The sequence below is a fragment of the Carcharhinus amblyrhynchos genome, chromosome 25 (assembly GCF_965287045.1).
Source record: "Carcharhinus amblyrhynchos chromosome 25, sCarAmb.v2.hapA, whole genome shotgun sequence".
In the NCBI taxonomy this organism is placed as follows: domain Eukaryota; kingdom Metazoa; phylum Chordata; class Chondrichthyes; order Carcharhiniformes; family Carcharhinidae; genus Carcharhinus; species Carcharhinus amblyrhynchos.
Window position 1 is genome coordinate 28,961,659 of NC_137348.1, and position 23,504 is coordinate 28,985,162.

At 42.2% G+C, this 23,504-nt stretch overlaps 1 protein-coding gene across 1 annotated transcript in view; it reads left to right on the forward strand.

Moving 5' to 3' along the window:
* cacna1ba (calcium channel, voltage-dependent, N type, alpha 1B subunit, a) overlaps positions 1 to 23,504 on the forward strand; it is a 621,447-nt gene that overhangs the window by 574,191 nt on the left and 23,752 nt on the right. The window contains exons 37-39 of the mRNA XM_080212160.1: positions 420 to 516; positions 2,982 to 3,087; positions 20,718 to 20,825. Of these exons, the coding sequence (XP_080068286.1) occupies positions 420 to 516; positions 2,982 to 3,087; positions 20,718 to 20,825 (311 nt within the window). The remainder of the gene's footprint in view (positions 1 to 419; positions 517 to 2,981; positions 3,088 to 20,717; positions 20,826 to 23,504) is intronic.

Sequence of the window (23,504 nt, forward strand, 5' to 3'; positions counted from 1 at the left end):
TGATAAGTAGATTATCCAAAACGCCCTGACTGTATGCATCCGAATAGGAATGATTGACATTGACCATCTTCCTCCATTCAATCCAGTGTTTAGCTTTTATGAGTTTGCTAGCGATTTTCTTAGCATGCTGACTTGAAAGTATGTTCGATGAAAGGAAGCCATCATTTGTACATTCTTTCACCATCTACTAAACTGTCAATCATTCCACATTGAAACAGGGATTAGAGAATCTAGATTTCATTGCAAGAAGACGCATTCCCATGCAAAGCCTGCGTTGCACTGGAAAGTCTTGCACCTCCGTTTTGGAATCTAATTAACCTGGATTTCTGTGTTTCTTTTTTTCCTTTCTGTTTTTGTTCCCTTTTTTTTGTTCTGTTGTTTGGACTTAAATTTGATTTTGCCTCACTTCTTTTCCAAAGTGGGCGCATCACTCACAATGACATGTATGAGATGCTGAGACACATGTGTCCACCCTTAGGTCTGGGAAAGAAATGTCCTGCAAGAGTCGCTTACAAGGTAGCATATGAACCAAATATATACACAAAACTACCTTACATGTCAAATCCAACTCTGTGTTTTCCTGTGTGTGCTATTATATTTATGTAACTGTTGTTCATGCTGTTCCATTTTGTATTCAGAAGTCTCAATATATTTCTGCCCTTATTGTGGTTAATGTGGTTGCACAGTTTGTTTATATATCTATCTATACTGGCCACGCTTGCCCCAAAACTGGAAACTCCCATCCGAGGTCAGTGGACCTTTCTCATGGCGGGGAGAATGGGAAACATTTGCCCCCATTAAGTTTCAAGCCCTAATCTATAAGCATCAAGAAATCCTTCGTAAAAAGGGATTTTTTTTTCTCGCTGCCAAGTACTGTTTCTAAGCCTCCTTTGAGTTTGGGCCTTTATAATAGAGACAATCCACTTACACTCAACCAGTGTAACTGAAGAGCTAATGCTCGGTGTCACGCAGCTATACAGAGTAGTTTGAATAACAGAAGTGTGCTGGCAGCGATGGGTACTGTCCTCCATCTATAACAGTTCAGATTGTGCATGGATGGTTCCAACCTGGTCATGTAGTGAAGCGATCCAGTGCTGCTTAAAATAAATACTTAAAATAAAATAAAAATAAATACAAGAGTTATTGGGTTTGTATCTTGTTTAAATTTGCATGTTTTTACAGTAATCCGGACTAAATAAGTGGAGGGGCATGGAAGACTTGTTTGTCTGTCAGTTCTTGTGTCTAGTCAGGTTATCATGTCACAAGCCACTTTCCTTTCATGTTTCAGTTGCCACTTCTGTGCATTTCCATTTAGCTGTGTGACTTTCCAAAATCAATCGAAATAAATGTGATTATCTGTTTTGCTTATTTACCACCAATCAAAAAAAAACCACTCAAACGCACTGATTTTAGAAACATCAATCAGTTTGGAAAGTATAAAAGGGAGTTGGAAGGTAAATTGAAGAGAAAAAGAGCGTGAGACCTGCACTGAGAATAAGGACAAATCAGAAAGAATTGGAGACAAGCAGCCTGCAACAAGAAAACGATAGACGTTGAGAGATTTGGGATATAATTAGAGACTGGTACAGGTAGAGAGAGAGAGAGAAGCATACAAAAGTTGATTTAATTTTTCCCATGAGCATAGCAACAAAAGATCCAAAAGATAAACCAACCGTAAAGATATTTTTCTTGACAATTGTGCAATATTCACTCATTGCCATCAGAGTTCAATTATTTGTGAATAAATTTAGTTTTTGATCCGCAGTTACCACAGTTACTAAATATAACAGTACATTTTTAGTTTGGAACTTGTAGATGTGAAGTGAAACATCGTAATTGTACCTAGTTTGTATTTTATATAGTGACGATATTTTAGATATATTCACATCTTGTATTAAACATCCCATTTTTCTCTTTATTTTACTTCTCTGTCCTCTTTGCAAAAAGACCTTGCTTTAAATCTTATTGTCTGGCACAAACTTAAATCTGCTTTTTTAACCTTTTTGGAAAAGAAAATTCAATTGTAATTCTAAAGTTTGTTCTCTCTTCCTTCTATAATTGTATATCGATCTGTCAGGTCTTCAACAGTCTCTTCAGAACAGCAGGACAAATCCCTGTACAGTTCATGTGCCATTGCATTCCAGCATGTACTAAATTGCTCGTCCTTTGAATTGCATGCGAGTCTGTGCCTGTTTCTGCTCTGTTGCGGAACTCTCCATCTGTCTGCTCATTGCTATGCCTTTCTCTCTCTCTCTCTCTCTGTCGCTCAAATTCTCTTGCTCTCGAATGGATTCACACTGACTCTATTTCAGTAAGTTGTTTGTTGCATCGTGTTGTGTTCAGACTACAGAATGCTCACTTGTGTTAACTCCTGGTCTGCTGACTGAGATCGACAGTGTCAGAGCATTGCGAGCTCTACTTTTGTCGAACGTGTGAACCAGCCTTCTGATTGCAGGGTCCTGAACCTTCAGGTGCCTTATTAGCGACACATTTTAACGATGGAAAAATGATGGCTGTATTTTATTGCTGCGTGAAATGTTTTTGAATAGGATTCCCATTTGCCCTATTCAGCCACTCGAAAAATTAGATGCAAGAATTGCAACAAGTGCAAAGATTACCAGCATTCAATCCAGGGTCACAGTATCAGTCCTATCTGTGGTTGAAATGTAGATTAATTTTTTAAAAAATCTTCCAGAATATGATACTTTGACTTACAAAACAAAAGAATTAAAATTGAAAATGGTTTTACATGTTTTCTAAGCAGATCGTGTATGAAGAGGGAAACTGGTTTTGTATCACTTTCCCATCTCTCTGACAGCTGCATGGCTTTAAAAGGAAAGTGGGTTTAAGATTTGACGCCGGTTTGCCTCAGCAGATAAGGAGTTAACATTGTTAAAAGTGCAGCTTGCCACATGCATTGTCTCTCGTCTGTGCTCAATGCAGAAATTCCCACTAACCTCCAGTGTCCTATTTGCTCACAGCGACTTGTAAGAATGAACATGCCGATCGCTGAAGATGGCTCTGTGCATTTCACGTCTACCCTGATGGCATTGATCAGAACAGCCCTCAATATCAAAATTGCTGGGGGTGAGTGGACAGTCCATGCCAGCTTCTTGTAAGCAATACCTTTGCCTGTGTAGTAGAATCGAGGGCATTGCATGTCAAGTTGAAGAATTTCCTCAAAGTGTTTCATTGATGGTATACCTTTCCAAGTATCCAAGTTGCCTGTCCAAATGAAGGACTTTGTCACTCTGTTACAGAGCTTGTATTTGCAATGTTAATATGCAAATTAACATCATAAAATCAGTTTGAAGGAGGCCATTCAGCCCATCGAGCCTGCACCAACTACAATTACACCAAGGCCCTATCCTCGTAACCCTACATATTTGCCCTGCTAGTCCCCTTGACACTAAAGGCAATTTAACACAGTTAATCAAACTAACTGGCACATTTTTGGAGTATGGGAGGAGACCAGAGCATCCAGAGGAAACCCGTGCAGACTTGGGGAGAATGTGCAAACTCCACACGGACGGTGACCCGAGACCGGAATTGAACTCAGGTCCCTGGCTCTGTGAGGCAGCAGTGCTAACCACTGTGCCACCATGCCACCCATCATTTTTGGCTTCTCATTAAATTACATTCAGTACTCAGGATGCTTTTAATGGAAGGATACAAAAGATGGGGCTGAAACTTCATCCAGGCCAGGTTTAAAGGCAAGAGGAGGTCCAGTCATTTCCACCATCATGTAGTCCAGAAATCCAACCCATCATGTCAAATATTTTTGCAAAAGGAATCTGTTTTCATTAAACTGGTGTTAATTCATGTGCCTTATGGGATTTCAGCTGATATTTTTGCTAAGGCAGATGGATAACTGTTGTGTGACAGGGATAATCATATATATCATATATCCATCTTTTGATTTATGCTTGCATATAGGTTTCTGTCAGCACAGACACACAGGGGAGGTGATGGCCTAGTGGTATTATTGCTAGCCTAATAATCCAGAAATTCAGCTAATGTTCTGAGGACTGGGTTTCGAATCCTACCACAGCAGATGATAAATCTGAATTTAATAAAAAACATCTGGAATTAAGAATCTACGATGACCATGAAACCATTGTTGATTGTCAGAAAAATCTATCTGGTTCACTAACACCTTTTAGGGAAGGAAACCTTTTGCTTACATACGACTCCAGACCCACAGCAATGTGATTAACTTTCAACTGCCCTCAAACAACTGGAGATGGGCAACAAATTTTGATCCAGCCAGCAACACCCATGTCCCACGAATGAGTTAAAAAAATGTTCATGAAAGGTTTTGGAGGCACTCAGCTTTGGAGGTTGTAACGGTAATCATAGAATCCTACAACCCATCGAATCTGCACCAATCACAGTTCCACCCAGGCCCTATCCCCATAACCCCAAGAATTTACCCTAGCTAGTCCCCCTGACATTGAGGGGCAATTTAGCATGGCCAATCCACCTAACCCACACATCTTTTGGACTGCAGGAGGAAACCCAAGCAGAATCGGGGAGAACGTGCAAACTCCACACAGACAGTGACCCAAGGCCAGAGTTGAAATTGGATCGCTGGCGCTGTCTGGCAGCATTACTAACCGCTGTGCTACCGTGGCACCCATGTTCTGTCAATATTTAGAGGGGACTGAGATGAAATTGTCTAGGATCGAGGATTATAGCATGATTGCCTGAAGGACACTGCACATTACAAGATACGGTAGAAAATATCAACATGCCATGGGGTTTACCATTGCCTTTGATGACAGTGGTTTAGACTGTTGCATCATGGTTGTATTTGCCACTTTCATCTTTGACATATCAATGTACTCACCTGAAGTCCAAGGGGGGGAATACAGTTGTAAGGCTGTACAGCTTGCCGCATGTCTGCTGCTGCTCACCACCATAAATATATCAATCCCCCGCTGCCCATGAGGCTTCTGCTAGGGTCCCTCCTGGCAGTACGTCAGCTGGCATTGCTGGGTTGGCATTGGGCCAGGCAGGCAGTGCCAAACTGTGCCACATTGGCATCGCAAGGGCAATGCCTGGCCACGTCCCCTTTTCCCGGGAGCTATTTTTACACCCTTGCACTTTTGCACCCAAGGTGGGGTGTGGGGGGAGGTGCTGGTGGGGAGCAGTGGTGGTGGTGGGAGTCCCACAACAGGTTCCTGTCAGGGGGAACCTGTTATTAACACATTGGTGGGGTTTGAAATTCCGGTGAGGGGTCAGTATCTGATGGGGATTGTTTAATTATGTTAAAATATACTCAAATGTCTAGATTACAGCGTCAGCGACAGAGAGTCAGAGACTAGAAGTCGAGGCACTTTTTGCAAGAAGGCATTCTTGGTGATGGACTAAAAAGAGAAAATGTTGGAAATGCTGAGCAGGTCGGGCGGTGTCTGGGGAAAGGAAAAGCTGACATTTCAGTTTGATGAGCTTTTGTCAGAACTGGAAGAGATGTAACAGGCTTTAAGCAAGTGCAGAAGGGGGGAGAATGGGGACAGGGGAGGTGGGGGAAGTGGCAGGGGAAAAAAAGAAAGATCTGTGATAGTGCAGAAGACAGGAGGGACAATCTTGTTGATGGAATGGGAGGTATGTTTCCTGAGGGATCAAACTGAGCTTCCATTGGTCCACAATTAGACCAGAAGCTAATAGGCTCCAAGATCCCAGGGTTCAAACAGAAAGGATTGGTTTTCCAAATTTATTGAAGCAAATTTAAACTCGCCCTGATCTTGATATTGGTCAGGCAGTTGGACAACATGTTAACAGCCTGGGTTCATTGAAGGAAATAAGGGGAGATAGTTTAGGGTACAAATCTCATTGATTCAAGGAGTTAATACTGATAGCTGTGAGAAGTGTATTGATTCATAGAATACATATAGTACAGAAGGAGGCCATTTGGCCCATCGAGTCTGCACTGGCGACAATCCCGCCCAGGCCCAATTCCTGTCACCACATGTATTTCCACTGCTAATCCCTTGACTCGAAGGGACAATTAGCATGGCCAATCAATCTAACCAGCACATCTTTCAGACTGTAGGGGAAACTGGATCACCCAGAGGAAACCCACGCAGACACAGGGAGGACGAAAAACTCCACAAACACACTCACCCGAGGCCGGAATTGAACCCAAGTCCCTGGTGCTGTGAGGCAGCAGTGCTAGCCAGTGTGCCACCCCTTCACTGTGCCACCGTGCCACCCCTTCACTGTGCCACTGTGCCACCGCTATTTATAATCTATATTTAAAGCAAATAAATTACATTTAGTTTTTCAGGAAAGTGACATGTTTTACAGGTTGTCTGATCTAATAAAACATTAGATTTGTTGAACTGCATGTCTCATTCACATTATGATATCGGCAATGGTAGACAAAGCAAGTAATAATAGTTATTACGTAGGTTGTCCAACAAAAGTCAGTATCATCATGTAATGTCCATGTATCTAACAGCTCAGAAATCCTATTGATTAGTTTACAAAGGATCTCAGTAGCTCCAAGAATCGAGCGAAGTTCATGAAACAGATTAAAGACTGGTTAGTTTTTTAATGACTGAAAATAACTCATGCTTATGTATGTGTGAATAATTAAGTCACAATGCATTGACTTTTGGGTTTGGTGAGAGATAAATGTGGGTTGATTGTGAGAAGTGTATGTGTGGTTTGGCATGCTCGGTTATTGTGTTGGGTAGTCTATGAAATATAGTTAGGAAAAAAATTGGGTGCAAAGCAAATTAAACAATCATTTGAATATATTTGATAAAATTAAACCTCTGCAATGCCAGCTGCAACCTGTAATTGTTGATGTAAGTCCTATTCTTGAGTTCTTCTATGATCTTCCTGGCTTTGTTCGCACCACAATGTTCCAGCAGTGCTCACCACATGAACTTCCTGATATTTATAAATTACTCCCTTTAACTGACACAGAGTACAGCACCAGCTGCATGTTAACTTTGTTAGGATCTATTGCTGTGATTTACAGGTCGCAACACATCCAACTTTGATCTGTTTCGCTGATTATCTGAGGGCAGTTTTCCTCCATTTGCAGTTTTTAATTCAATAAAGCAGCAAATTAAAAAGCATTGTTTCCTGCTTCAAGGTCAAAGTTGCTCAATTCAAATCCATTCCGGTACTGTTTTCCTTAGATTTATTCATTCCAATTATTAGATCATTTGAATTTTGAGCTAGCAAATAATGTTGTATTAGCATAAATAGGCTTTGATTTATTTTTCACTAAAGTCAATGAACAGAGGAAAATATAGCCCAAAGTTCTGAAGCGATGAACTGTAACATGTGTTTTTAAGTTGGAAGGTATTTTTTGTTCAAATCCTTTCAATTGAGAAAAAGATACAGAATATGGAGTTGTAAGATTCACGAGTTTGTTCTTCCTGGCCCGCTTCTCTGTAACGAGATCCCAGTCGCGACTTTCTTGGGCCATTTTTCTATGGTGCAGTTAGCCTCATGAAGGGAAACAGCGCGAGGCTGATTTTACCATATCATGAGTGAGCCTGGGATGGTATCGCCCATGCTCGCTCATGTTTCCAACCCCCATCGGGCAGGTTCCCACAAGCGGGGATTAAAACTGATTCCCATCAAATTCCCAGTGTGAATCCCCCAGTGGACTCTGCGAGTTGCAGAAAAATGTGTGCCCAGAGAAACGGGATGGGAAAATCTCCCGTTTTCCTACCCATTGGGCACTTAGATTTTTTTTGGGGAGGGGGAGGGAAATCACCCCCCAGATCATGAAACTTTCCGAAAGTTCAGTGACTGGGGAAAACGCTACCTCCTTTTTGTTTGTGAAAAGACAGAAGTTTAATATTTTAATGTATTCTGCTGACTGTCAAAGTCAGTAATAAAGTCAGTAACAGAAACTATTAATGAGATTTATAAAAGAGAAATTATTGAAATATTAGAGTATGAAATATCTGAAAACAATAGAAAGTTATTGGCACTCCTTTCTAGATTAATAAGTTTATGACCATGTACTAGATCTTGCCAGAGAAAAAAGGGCTCTGTTTCCTTCTTTTGAAATCTCATCTACATCAAATTGCGAAGGAAGCATTTTAGTTGAAATTCCTTTCCTTATCTTCCACTGGCACTGATGGTATTCACTAAAACATTTGAGGTCAGGGGTGTGGACTGCTGTTAGAAGTTAAGATAGTGGATTTGAATCCTATTCATTTTTTAATTGGAACTCTGCTGATTGCTCACCAAGTGAGAAACCAGAGAATGAATACTGTCTCCAAAAGCAACACAAGTGGACTTTGTCATCTGGTGGTGCTTAACTAAAAATTGATAATACCTATCAGATGGAGTGGGGCTGCAAATGGCCATTACTCCTTTGACTTTGATGCTGCACTTCAGCAAGTCCTACTTATCATCTATAGATGGAGCAGACTTTGACATCTACTGCAGCAGAGTTAAGATTGAAAGAACTGATGGCAGCATACAGACTCAACATAGCCTGGCCAAATTATTATCTCATAGAAAGATAAAATCAGACCTGTAAAGGTGTTTGTGAAAACTGATTGCTACAAACCAGTAAAACAAAAATCTGTGACCTGTTCAATGCTATCCTCAACAGTCTGGCCAACTTAAACAGTCCAGAAGAAAACAAAATGCTACATGTGTAAGACAAATATATGGGGGCTATCACAATGTTTTTCTTGTTGTGTTTAACACTATCGTTCCCCTCCTGTAGCCAGACAAAGTCACGGACTGGTTCAAGGGATTTATAGACATCTGTAGTGCTACAGAACGCCTGACTAAGTCATTCAGATCGGTCAGAGTGCAGAATTCAGAAATACACAAGCAATTATAGTTCCAAATTCAATTATAAATAAGTAGCATATACCAATAAAAGTATAGGAGTTATCTCTCTCCACTTTGTATCGTGATGCAACGATAAGTACCTCTTTGCTCAATGGTATATCAACTTCCTTTTCCGTTGTTCATTGTTCTAATGGACAAATATGAGCTGCAGTGATACATTGTCAATTAAACAGTCCTTAACTCTTATCTGGGTCTACTTTAATCAAGACCTGTGGATTGCACATAGCTTCCCTCTGTGAGGGAGATTCCACTTGCAACTTGTATAATTTTTAAACTTGTGATTATCAACCCTTTCAATAACTCTAACATGGAACATACAGAGGACAGGTTGAATTATCCTTAAATTACTTAATTTCTATAGTATTTTACTTTGTACCATATTCCCCCCCTCTGCAAAAATGACAGTGGATTTTTTTAAATGTAGGGCAAACATGACATTTTTAATTAGGTACTTAAATTGCACTGGAGTTTATGACTCAACTAACATTTAGTCACCAGGAGGGTGTCAACAAATAATGATGACATTGATAAAACATGCAATGCCAAAGGGCAGCTTCATCCTCATTTTGACATAAACATTAGGCAGTGTGTTGACACATTTTAAAAAGCTAGAGCTAAACATTTCTTCTTTTCAATTTCTGTCAGAGGAATTAAGTGGCTGCTTGTCATTGGTATGCTAATGTAAATAACGGTAATCTGTGAACAGAACTGTGTGTGCAACAAGGAAGGATTCTGACTATATGCATGCACAAATTGAAGAGATAGTTTGACTATTTTTGTAAAGGCTGTAGTAAAGTGTAATCTCATTACATATGTGTAAATTCTATGTGAAGAGTGTATTAACACTACCTAACAAAAGAATAGGAGTACTTCTCAGGCAAGGGGGTGAGTGTTAAATGGGTAATTTTAGGTCAGCCACCTATTTTACTGTGATGAAACTGTGCCTTTAAGAAATGTATTCATTTCATGTTTCTTGTAAGGGGTATGTTTAAAATTCAGCTCTGATTTACATAGTGCCAAATTGTCTGCTCACATGCTGAGAATGCAGGCTAATGGTTGATTTTAGCTAGGGATGTGTCCGTTGTAATCTGAGTTAATACATTTTTGTTTATTTGTTTTTACCATTGTGGTTTCAGAGTAGGGTTCTGATTAGGATGATTGACAGAATCATGTGCTTAAGGGGAGGAGTTAAACTTACAGCAAAAATCAGTCAATTTCCGCTTGGTTCTGAAAGTAATGGGAGGCGTCTCTCTCTGGGGGACCTATTAGGAGAAATAGGTCTCTGTCTTTCACTGCAGAGGTGTTCTGGAGGTTCAAGGACTGGCAGCTCAAGTACCAGTGTGTAAGCCTGTGTGTTGCTAACTGACTTAGAAGAAGAATTTTATTTAATGTCTTTATTTAATTATTAGTGTCCCAATTGGGCTTGTATTAACCCTGTAATTAAATAACTATGAAAATCCCCTGTCTCCACATTTCTAGCGCCTATTCGGTACACAGAGGGAGAGTTTAGCATGGCAAATGCACCTAACTAGCAAGTCTTTCAGATTGTTGGAGCAAATCGGAGCACTGGGAGGAAACCCGTGCAGATGTAGGGTAAATGTGCAAACTCCATACAGACAGTAACCCAAGCTGCGAATCGAATCCAGATCCCTGGCACTGTGAGGTAGCAGTACTAACCACTGTGCCAACATGCCGAGTTTAAGTCTATCAGAGGAAGGTTGCCTGAATTGGAACTAATTGAGATAGATTTGCAGTTAAGAATTGTATCATGTCATGTTTAAGGTATTTCAATTGGTAAAAGTTGAGCTAATACATTTGTTATAGTTAAACTGCATTGTTAAATAAAGTTTGTTTTGATAAATGCTTCCTACTGGGTCAATAGAATCACATCTGGAGTGAAGCACCTTATCATCACACTAATGCCAAAATAGGAAAATCTATTGGGGTCTAGTCAGGCTTCCTAACATATTTTGGGGTTTTTGATCCGCACCTTAACATTACGCAGTGCGTGATGTTCGGTCCCAGTGTAGATGATGTGCAGGGCTACGGGGAGAAGACGGTGAGAGGCACAAGGTAATCTGATTCATTGGGGTGCCAGCAGAGACACAAATATCAGAAGTTTCCATTCATGCCGGTGGGATTCTCTGGTCCTGTTCCAGTGAACAAAGATTCAGCTGAGTGTCAAATTCTCCGTCCTCACTCGCAGCAGAGGCCAGGTGTGTGAACAGTCTGGAAAATTCCGGCTAAGACGCCGAAGACTTGCCTCTTGCACTGTGTCCGTCCTGGGATTCTGAAAGGACATCTCCTCAAATTTTACTTTTAAATCAATTGTTTTGAAAGTCAGAACATGCTTGTGAGAATCTTACTTGGGTTTTCAGCCTCTCACCCTTCATCTGAGTTATTGAGCGCATTACATCTGAAGCTGGTGTATTGGTCTCTGTTCATGAACTTCTCATCCAGCCTGCTGCCTTGATGTCTACAAGCAGTCCAGAATATTCCAAAAACTGGATTTTCTGCATCCCTGCTGGCAGAATTGAAGTCACGAGGAACCTGTGAAATCCAGCCTTCCTGTTACCCACCCATCTGCTCCCAAATTGTATGAAATTTTGTGGGGAGAGGTGGAGGTGTCATGTGGCCTGCCCATCCACCTTTGAGCCTATTGAGGCCCTTAACCGGCCAATTAATGGTTACACAAGGGTCCCAGCCCACCTACTGCCACTATTTAACCTGTAGAAAGGAGAGGAAGCCAAGTGGGAAGCCCGGAGGTTTTAGTTGCATGGGATGGTGTCAGACAATGGGGTGGACCTCCTTTGTGCATCCTCTGAGCCCATTGACATACCCCCAGCATCCACGATCGCACGTTTCCCTGTACTGTCACCCCCATTCCACCTCACCCCAGCCTCTCAAATCCTGTCCCCCAATACCCCTCTCCTGGGCCTACCAAACTGACCTGGCAAAATTACTCCCACTTACCCTTGGTGTCCAGTCTCCAGTCACTGACTCCTCTGGGGCCTTCCTTCACTCCCAGTGGCCATCACTTTTGGCTGTTGAGACTACCAAGCTACTGGTCATCTGATTGGCTATCAGCTCTCTTAGGCAGGATTTTCAGACCTTAAAAGGAAGACGTCCTGCCTCCAAGCTATTCAGGGCCAATTAAATGTTCGTTGACTGACCGTGCAGAAGCCAGTCTTCCCTGGGTGGGGTTCCCATTGACTCTGTAGCTAGAGGGGGCGAATACAGCCCAATATAATTGAGGGACCTGCAAGATTCGATAACTTTTAGCTAAACACTATTAATATTATGAGTTGGAAGTATTGCAAATTGTGAAGACCACAGTATGGAACTTTAAAAAGGACATAGACAAGTTGATGATGTGGGCAGATAGGTGGCAGATGAAGTTCAATACGGAAAAGTGAGGTGATTTTGGTAGGGCGGTTTGGCACGTAGGCACAGTGGTTAGCACTGCTGCCTCACGATGCCAGGGACCTGGGTTTGATTCCCAGATTGTGTCACTGTCTGTGTGGAGTTTTCCCATTCTCCCTGTGTCTGCGTGGGTTTCCTCCCTGGTGCTCCGATTTCCCTCCACAGTCCAAAGATGTGTGGGTTAGGTGGATTGGCCACACCAAGTTGCTCCTTACTGTCAGGGAGACTAAGTAGGGTAAATGCATTGGGTTGTGGGGATAGGGCCTGGGTGGGATTGTGGTTGGTGCAGACTTGATGGGCCGAATGGCCTCCTTCTGCCCCGTAGGGAATCTGTGATTCTATGAACATGGAGAGACAATATAAAGCATAGCGTTAAATTCTTAAAGGGCCGCAGGAACAGAGACTTGGATGTCTTTGGGCATAGATCATTTAAGACGTCAGAATAGGTGAAGACAGCATATAATATCCTGGGCTTTATTATTGGGGAAAGAGCAAGTTATGCTGAAATTACACAAGATACTAGTTAGACCTCAGCTGGAATATTGTTTGCAGCTCTGGAGATCACACTATAGCAAGGCTGTGAATGTATTGGACAGAGTGCAGAAGAGGTTTACAAGAATGGTTCCAGGGATGAGAACTTTAAGTGATGAAAATAGATTAGGGAGGTTGGGATTGTTCTCCTTGGAGAGAAGAAGGCTAAGATTAGATTTGCTAGAGATGCTCAACGTTATGAGGGAGATTGACAGAGTAGATAAGGAGGATCTGTTCCCACTCGTAAAAAGAATCATTAGTGAGAGAGCACAGATTTGCAAAGGAAACAGATGTGATATGAGAAAAAGCTTTCTTCACACAATAAGTGGTTCTGGTCTGGAATACAATGAAGGTATGGTGGTGGCAAGTTCAATCAAGGCATTCAAGAGGGCATTAGATGATTCCGTGAGCTGAAACAGTGTGCAGGGGTTATGGGGAAAAGAAGGGGGAAATAGCACTATGTCATGATGCTCGTTTGGAGAGGTGGTGCAATCACGATGGGTTAAATGACCACCTCCTGCACCGTGACAATTCTCAGATTCTATGCAGCAGAGACATTGTGATATACTGTAATTGTGTGCGATTCCCTTCACTGTCATTGTAGCAATAGCGTTAACATGGTCGAAATAAATAGAAGGTAATATTCTATGGATACAAGAAGTGTTTGTACACTGATTTCACCATCAGCAATTTTAGCATAATTGTTAATGCTCTGTGATAGTTTCATAAAAGAGAAAAGAGGCTCTTGCTGAATCCAGAACACAAAGGAAAGACATACCAACCATCAGTCAGTGGATTAAGAGTGTATGGAAGTTAAACAGCGAATACATCAAGGATTACAACATTGCTGACATAAAGCACAAAGTCTGAGTAATTCATTATTATGACCATAGCTTTGAGGTGAGAGTGAAGTTTTACACATGTTCCAAAGACATTTCTTAAAACATACACAGTGATCAATAATTGATGTGGGACGGTGTTCACTTTAGAGTTCAAGTGTGTTTATTCCAAAGAAATCCCTTGCTTTTTTCTAGCACTGTTCATGGCCTCAGAGCATCCCAGCTCTCTTTACAGCCAACAACGTATTCTCTAAAGTGCAGTCACTCTTGCATTGCAGAGAAATGCAGCAGCTAATCTGCACACAGCAAAATTAAGCAAGATGCAATGAGATAGGTGATAACCCTCAGGGCTTGCGTGGGGAATCAATGGTTGACTTCTCTGTAGGACTCATTGAATATGAGCTCCCTGTGGATTGGTAATTGACTCAGCAGGTGGAGTGTCTACACAAGTCTGTCCAATATGTGCCAGGACGTTCCGTGCCCGAATTGGCCTGATCAGTCATCTTCGGACACACTGCAACCAGCCTCAAAATGACTAATGGTGCCGAGGTCCTCACTGATGACGATGGACGAACAATGAACAGAGCTTCTGTACCGAGCCCTGTATAAAGCAGGCCCCTGAATGGGTTCATTGTTGAATTGCCCCAGTTGGGACCAGTTTGTATTCACCACAGGCTTGTGGTTTTGCTTTACTTTGTTTTGTGCAATAAAGCACTTGTCCTTTACAGTTGCCTTCTGGAGTTATTATAAGATACATTACCAGATCATCTTGATGTTGGTTGAGAGATAAATATTGGCCAAGAAACTGACAGAACTCCCTGGTCTTCTTGGAAAAGTGCCCTTCATCCTGAGTTGGCAAGCAAGGTCTCAGTTTAATGTCACATCAGAAAGATGGCATCTCCGACATCGCAACCCCAACTTCAGTACTGCACTGAAGTATCCGCATAAATGATGCTCTAATCTCCAGGCTGCACAATGGTTAACACTACTGCCTCTCAGCATCAGGGACCCGCGTTCGATGCCCGACTTGGGTCACTGTCTGTGTGGAGTTTGCACATTCTCCCCATGTCTGCGTGGGTTTCCTTCAGGTGCTCTGGTTTCCTCCCACAGTCCAAAGATGTGCTGGTTAGGTGAATTGGTGATGCCAAATTCTCTGTGTACCTGACTAGGCAGTGGAATGTGGTGAACAGGGGGTTTTCACACTAACTTCGTTGCAGTGTTAGTGTACGCTTACTTAGGACTAATAAATTACCTTTAACTTACAGTGGCCTTTGTACCAGTAAGTTTTTGATGTGTAAGAAATTATAGTCACCATATATTTTGACGATCACTTTCATGGCTAACAACAATTCCTTAAAGGAATTTAGATACATGTGAACAACTTTCTCCCTCTACTAATTCTGTCTCTATTGTGTTAAGCTGATCTATCAGATAAGGCACATGTGTACCAAACATCCACTAAAATAGCACGTGCTCATGATTATAAGGGGACCAGAATCTTTTCCTTTGGTCGCTCGTTGGGTTGTCTTTATGGCTGCAATCTGAAGATGCACATCACTGAGTCTCCCTCATTTCCCAGACCAGTCCAGTCCACTTGGTCACCCAGCTCTGCCTTTCTTGTGATTTCCTGATGAATGCATCAATCTTCCTTCAGCAGTGTCTATAGGTATCCCATCCCTTAGCTAGTTTTGGTGCTGTCCACTTGGTGTTTTGTAACTTGCCTTTGGATTACATGATTTCAAGGCAATCCAAATCCAAGCCAATTCAATCGAAGGGCCTGCTTACATGAATAAGGATGATTGGCTTTTGCAGTGTTTTTGTAGTTGTGGCTGTTCAGAATCACATCGATGAAATCCATGGCCCCATTAAAGAGTATGGATGCTACCCTGGAGATGCCAGATCCATTTTCTCTTTTAATGATTGTAAGTGATGTCTTGTATGTCAGAGCATAGCTCCTTTAAGGGAATGGGTCAGGTTGGGGAAGTAATGGTCTAGTGGAATTATCGCTACATTATTAATCCAGAAACTCAGCTTATGTTCTGGGGGCCAGGGTTCGAATCCTGCCAGGTGGTGGAATTTGAATTCAATAAAAAAAATCTGGAATTAAGAATCTGTTATCACCATGAAACCATTGTCGATTGTTGGAAAAAACCATCTGGATCACTAATGCCCGTAAAGGAAGGAAATCTTTCACATCTTACCTGGTCTGGCCTACACGTGACTCCAGAACCACAGCAATGTGGTTGACTCTCAGCTGGGGATGGGCAATAATTACTGGCCAGCCAGCGACATCTATGTCCCACTAATGAATAATTTTTTAAAAAGGTGACCCGCCCCTGAGGATGTGGGAGGGGGGGCACGGAGGGAGGGGAAATGATCAGCCCGGCGACTGCCCTGAGAGGTCAGTTGTTGTTTGGAGTGTGGAGCGAGTTGAACTGTTCCCTGGCACCTGTCTGTGAAGTGAGTTCTTGACAATACTCTTCGGCACTAAAGAATTTAGCTTGTGATACTACTAATAATCACACACCGTACAATAAGAATGGGTTATTATTGATTCCATCACCACGCCAATTTGCATTATCCTGACTGAAACACATTGGTTTTTGTATTCTTTCTCCCCACCCTCCCTACAATTGATTCAAAGCCCTGTTGTGTTAACCAGTACGCACGCAATCTTGGTACTGATGTCACCTACCTCACTTCCTGTAAATATTCAGGGGCCAAGATGCAGCTAGACATCTGTTTTCCTTGATTGTGCAATTTGTCAATCAATCGTTTGACGTTAGTGGGAGTGGAACAGAACTGTAGTGACGCTGTGCTTCTGCTAGCTGATGTAATCCAAAGTGGGGTTTTTTTTAGATAAAGCCTGGAACTTATTAAATTTAAGAAAGACTTTGATTGAAATTCAGTTTTTCAGTCAATGTGTATATTTTCAACAGTCATTCTTGAATAGATTTCATTAAACTATTGAGTGGTGACATCACATAACCAAAGTAAGTAATCACTATACCAATATGTTTGTTAGACATTTAATTACACTAGCACAATCCCAATGAAAATTTCAAGAAACTCAGTTATTACAGTGGAAAGATCAGCACTATAATTTTAATAGGTAGTCTTCAGCGCTGTATAAAAGCGGGGATAACTCATGCTCTCAGCATTCTCCTCACTGTTCTTCCATGAGCAGTGCTGGTAATCTGAACATTGCATACATATGCATCACTGCATCCTGCAACAGAGATCTCTTATTCATTCACGGGATGTTATGATTGCAGGCAAGGGCAGCGTTCATTGTCCATGCTTGAGTTCCCTTGAGAAATTGATGGTGGCCTGCCATCTTGAACCATTGCAGCCCATGTGGTGAATTCACACCTACAGTGCTGTTAGGAAGCGAATTCCAGGATTTTGACTCAATCACGGTGAAGGCACAGGGATAGATTTTAAGTCAGGATGGTGAGTGACTTGGTGGAGAGCTTGAAGGTGGTGGTGGTCCCATGTGCCTGCTGCTTTTGCTTTGCTGGATGATAAAGGTCACCTTCCAAGGGTCCATGATGAGAGGCATTGCATCTTGGGGATGGTTTGCACTGCTGCCACTGTGTCAGTGAGTCTGCAAATGTTTGGGTTGATGATGGATTGCCAATCAAGCAGCTACTTTGGCTTAGATAGCATTGAGTTTCCATTCTTTATTCTTTCATAGGATGTGAGCTTCGCTGGCAAGCCCAGTATTTGTTGCCCTTCCTAATTTGTCCCTGAACTGAATGGCTTACTAGGCCATTTCAGAGAGCAGTTAAGAATCAACCACGTAGCTGTAGATCTGGAGTCACATGTAGGCCAGACCAGATAAGAATGGCAGATTTCCTTCCCTGAAGAACATGAGTTAACCACAAGGGTTTTACAGCCATTGATAGTTTTATGGTTACCATTACTGAAACTGGCTTTCAATCCCAAATTTATTTTTGCTAATTTGAATTTTAATTCTCCTATCTGCCATGGTGAAATTCAAAGCAGCTTCTCAGAAATTTAGTGGTTAATAGTAGTAGTAGTAGATAGGCAGCACGGTGGTTAGTACTGCTGCCTCACAACTCCAGTACCCCAGTTCGATTCCGGCTTGAGTGACTGTTTATTTGAAGTTGGATGTTCTCTTTGTGCCTGCGTGGGTTTCCTCGAGGTGCCCTGGTTTCCTCCCACACTCCAAAGATGTGCAGGTTAGGTACATTGACCATGTGTGGGGTTACAGGGATAGGATGGGGGAGAGAACCTGTGTAAGATTCTCTGTCAGAGATGGGTGCAGAATCAATGGACCGAATGGCTTGTTTTGCACTGTAGGGATTCTGTGATTCCACTCCACCGCCAAGAGTAATATTGGAGCTACACTCATCTTTGTTACTGGGGAATATTCCACCACTTACCTGACTTGAACCTTGTAGATGGTGGACAGTCCTTGAGCAGTCAGGGGTGATTACTCACAGCAGAACGCCCAGACTCCGACCTGTCCTTATTTATATAGCTGGTCCCTGCAGTTCAGTTTCTAATAACGCCCCCCCCCGATGTTGATGCTGGGGCTTTCAGTGCTGATAATGTCACTGAATATCAGAGAGAAATATTCTGCTTCTCTCCCATCGGTGACAGTAATTTGGCAGGATTCCCTGCGGCATTTTTCTTGGCGGTGGGAAGCTACATGCTGATGGCAAGACGTTCTGGTCCTGCCGTTGTCAATGACAATTCCAAGTGAAACCACCCCACGCTGCTGGGAAGTCCCTGGCAGGGGATGTGCAGCCAGCAAGAACACAAGATCTGCTGGTGTGAAGAGCTAGACGATTGCGCAGTGATGTCCCAGAGCTGAAATGATTGGCCGCAAACAACCCACAACCATCTTCCTTTGATTTAATTAAGACAAAGTAGACTGACATTATGAAAATTGGTCAGATTGGTTTGTTCTGATTTTTGTGAGAGGATATACCTCGGCGTGATAGCACCATGTTTAGCATTGCTGTCTCACAGGGACCCGGGTTCGATTCCTGGCTTGGGTCACTGTCTGTGCGGAGTCTGCATGTTCTTTCCGTGTTTGCCTACGTTTCCTCTGGGTGCTCTGGTTTTGTCCCACAGTCCGAAAGATGTGCATTGGCCATGCTAAATTCTCCCCCAGTGTACCCACACAAGCACCGGAGTGTGGCGACTAGAGGGTTTTCACAGTAACTTCATTGCAATGTTAATACAAACCTATTAGCACCATTTTCAGCCTTCATCACCACCAGTTACATCCCCTTTGGTCTTTTTGTCTATGGCATCTTTGTCAATCACCACCCCACCCTTACAGACTAAATCTCATCCTATTTTCTTTGTCTTCTGCTCTGACAAAAGGTCATCCAGACTCAAAATGTTAGTTTAATTCTCTCTCCACACATGCTGTCGGACCCGTTGAGATGTTCCTGCATCTTTGTTTCAGATTCCAGCATCTGTAGTCATTTGCATTTACAATAGCCCTCATTTGTGTTCCATTCAGCAATGCAAGTTCCTCTTTTAAGTCCAAAAATTGTCTCAATATAGGTCAAAGAAACTTTGTAAGATGCATCAAATAATCAAATTTTCATATTTTGTAAATACTGATAAACATTATCATCTTGTAGTCTTATCAGGTGACGGTAGCCTAAGGAATCAGCTGGAATGTGACTGGGTATTTCATGCTTCTTCATATACTGAATTTTATAACATTGGGTGGGATTTTATGGCTTTGCTCACCCTGAAACCGGAAAATCCCGACCAAGGCCAATAGACCTTTCCAAGGTCCGTCCCTTGTCCGCTCTGATTCCCATGGCAGGTGGGGCTGTAAAATTCTGGCCATTGTGTCTTAGAGGGAGGATCTGGCCCAGCTGACTATTTGTAGGAAGTAAAATTGTACCTCAACGTTAATGAGGCATGTGAACTCTATCACTATCTCCCAACTCTCTTTAATTTATTGTGGGCATTCTTACATTGTGAAGAAGTTCATTTGATTCCAAGGGCTATAAGAACATAAGAAATAGGAACAGGAGTAGGCCATCTAGCCCTTCAAGCCTGCTCCGCCATTCAATAAGATCATAGTTGATCTGAAGTGGCTCAGTTCCACCTCCCGCTTTCTCCCCATAACCCTTAATTCCCTTGCCTACCAAAAACCTATCTACCCGTGTCTTAAATATATTTAGCGAGGTAGCCTCCACCACTTCAACAGGCAGAGAATTCCAGAGATTCACCACTCTTTGAGTGAAGAAGTTCCTCCTCAACTCTGTTCTAAACTGCTCCCCTCCCCCCCCTTATCTTGAGGCTGTGCCCTCTAGTCCTGCTGTCCTTTCTGAGCGGGATGAATCTCTCTACTTCTACCCTATCCATCCCCTTCATTATCTTATATGTCTCTGTAAGATCCCCCCTCATCCTTCTAAACTCCAACGAGTACAGACCCAGTCTATTCAATCTCTTTTCATAGTCCAACCTCCTCATCTCTGGTATCAGCCTAGTGAACCTTCTCTGCACTCCCTCCAAGGCCAAAATATCCTTGTGCAAGTGCGGCGACCAAAACTGCACACAGTACTCCAGCTGCGGCCTCACCAGTGCCCTGTACAGTTGCAGCAAGTCCTCCCTGCTTTTATATTCTATCCCCCTCGCTATAAAGGCCAGCATCCCATTCGCCTTCTTGATCACCTGCTGCACCTGCAGACTGGGTTTTTGCGACTCATGCACAAGGACCCCCAGGTCCCTCTGCACTGTAGCATGCTGCAGCTTTTCGCCGTTTAATTTATCTCACCCAATTTTGCTTCTATGCCAAGTATATAGAATCACAATTTATCTCCCACTGATCTGCTTGTCTATATTATTTTTGCAATGCACCGTCGGGGTAGATTTCTAATGAATGCACAAAAATGTTGGCATGACGTGTGTTTCATGGTGTGAACCCCAAGAGCTTAGGCTTTTCTGGTTAGCCTTGCTCACATAGTGAACAAAAGTACAGTTGCTGTTTGCCTGGATGTAGATCGGAATGGGCACAGGGCAATAACTTCCATGTACACTGGAACAAGAGCAGAGTCTAACTGTGCTTGCTTTCCTCTGTAGGAGGTGCATACCAGCAACAATGTGATGCGGAGCTGCGGAAGGAAATAACCGCTGTTTGGCCAAACCTATCTCAGAAGATTTTGGATATTCTGGTGCCTCCACATAGACGTGAGTGCTCTTCCTAAATTCCAAAGGGTTTGGTTTCGCCAAAAGGACGTAATGTGTGTTCAGTGCTTATTGAGTCTATGACCTGATTTTGATTAATGTATTAGCTAAATCCAAACAAATGAGCAACAAAGCCTGGCTTTGCCTTAATCTGACAGTTTATCACTGATAACTTGGGTGAAGACCATGGGTTAATTAACTTTTATATAAAGCAAGGATTTGTACAAGTTATCTATATTATGACAGTCCACATATTGAACTTTAAAAAGCAGGTTCCGAACATCTGTTCCACCTGAATGCAAACAGGGAAATCAGTAATGAAAATTAAATGCAGTGGCACAATGCTGTTATTTGTCTTGATAATGGTTTGATCATGTGGTGCTTGCAGTTAGACTTGATAGAACCAGAACATTTCCCATCATTTAAGAAGACGCTTTTAGACTAGTGAGTGATCCATGCCTGGATGAGTCGGTTGCTAGAAGAACTGCCCAGTGTTTAACGAAACTATCTGGGCCAAAAAAGACCTTGTTCTGTGCTGTGTAGGCTGATTTTGACCAGGGCAACAATTGAGGCCCTATACTTGGCTTCATTGCTGCTGGGCGAGGATTATAACCGCTTATTGCCATCTGCTGGCCTCACTGGATATTATTCATGCCAAAAGACAGAACTCCTCTCATGTGTGACACTCCAATGATTCTTGATTATTGCTTGCTAAACCTGTGAGTGAAGGGTTCTGGAGCTTATCCCGTTCCTGTGGAATTTCCCCACAATCCAAGAGACAGCATCTTCCAGAAAGGGAATGAGGAAATTAGAAGAGGAGAACAAAAATACTTTCAAAGACAAATGAATCACTGATCATCAGTAATGACACAATCTCTGTGCATAGAAGAAGATCTGTGTCCATTCCTTCCTTGGAGTTACTTGTGTTAAAATGATAAACGGCACTGGAAGAGATTAGTGGATAAGTACAGCATTCGATCTCTGACAGTGAACTTTCACAGTTCATTTATCGTCAAATTGGAGTAGTTACAGGAACGTTTGCGAGCTCACAAATTCTGAATGAGCTGGCGAATGCTTGCAGCCTGGCCGCATTGAGTTTGACCTTTTAAATATAACACTGACTCAAGGGCAATGACAGCTTTTCTTGAAACTTTGATCTGAATTATACAAAGTCACAGGACAAAAGCAATTATGGATGGCATCGGTCCAGCTGGATACGTTTCCAAGTTACCATGTGCCAAAGTCCAACCGTGAATAAAAAAGAATGAACCTCAACATATGTCAATTAAGCCTTCAAGTGCCTAATCCACAGTGGGTCAGTGCTGCATTATTGGCGGTGCCATCTGCAATAACTAAATGAGGTCCCATTTACCTGTTCCAATGGTTCAGGTGAAGATTTAATGCTAGTATTTGAAGAAGGGCAGAGAGCTCTTCTCACATCTTACACTCACCCGACACCCTCCAAAAGAATCGATGGTTTGGTTGTTCATCAGGAACTGGCATGGCATGACTCATCTGACTTTACAGACCTCCAGAAAAGTGTAAAGTACTCACAGGCGTTTGATTTGATTCACTATCGTCAAATGTATTAGTATACAGTGAAAAGTATTGTTTTTTGTGCACGATACAGACAAAGCATACCGTTCATAGAGAAGGAAAGGAGAGAGTGCAGAATGGAGTGTTAGTCATGGCTAGGGTGTAGAGAAAGATCAACTTGGTGCGAGGTAGGTCCATTCATAAATCTGATGGCAGCAGGAAAGAAGCTGTTATTGAGTTGGTTGGTACGTGACCTCAGACTTTCGTGTCTTTTTCCCAACAAACCACCAAACCACAATATCAGCAGAATTTTCACATCCCACCACTATGGGGATTATGGCAGGCAGAACACAGGCCATGCAAAGGTTCATTGAGCTCGGGTGGGATTTTCCTGCCTAAGGGAAGCACAGATGGAAATTCTCACCCTACGTTTCCAATGCATCAACATATTCAATCATATATACTGCCATATAAATGTAAATACTATGTGTTAAATATGTTAAGTCACAAAATAAACACATACTGAGAAACCAGTTACTCCCTCTTAGATGATTCAATCAGAAACATGCTGTAATCAGTCCCTTGTTCCTAGCAGTCAGTTGTGTCTTGGCAAGTTCCTATCTCCACTGCCCAACTCAGAAGCCAAGTCCACATGACCTACTTTTCGTGACAAAAAAACTACTGAAAACTGGTTTCAATGTAACTTCTCTTAATTTGGACCTGTGTCCCTGACAGCAAAATTAAGAGTAATTAATAAATGCATGAATTTTAAAAACAAACTGCAATATCAGCAGAATTTTCACATCTCGTCCACCTCAGGAATTGTAGTGGATGGAACACAAACCATGCAAAGGTTCATTGACCTCGGGTGGGATTCTCCAGCCTTGGGGTAAGCGCGGATGGAAATTCTCGCCTTATGTATCCAATGCATCAATTTATTGAGCTGAGATCAGCAAAGATTGACTTGATTTTTGAGTCTAGAAGGGATATTAAAAATGTCAGAGCAAGAAAGTTGATTTTCAAGGAATCCATCTATTAACTGACATGTCAGAGGATGTGGAATCTTCCACGTCACTTTGCAGGATATTCTACAATTAAAGCAACTGTGTTTCATTTCAGTTTTTGTTCATGTATGCACCTTGTCCA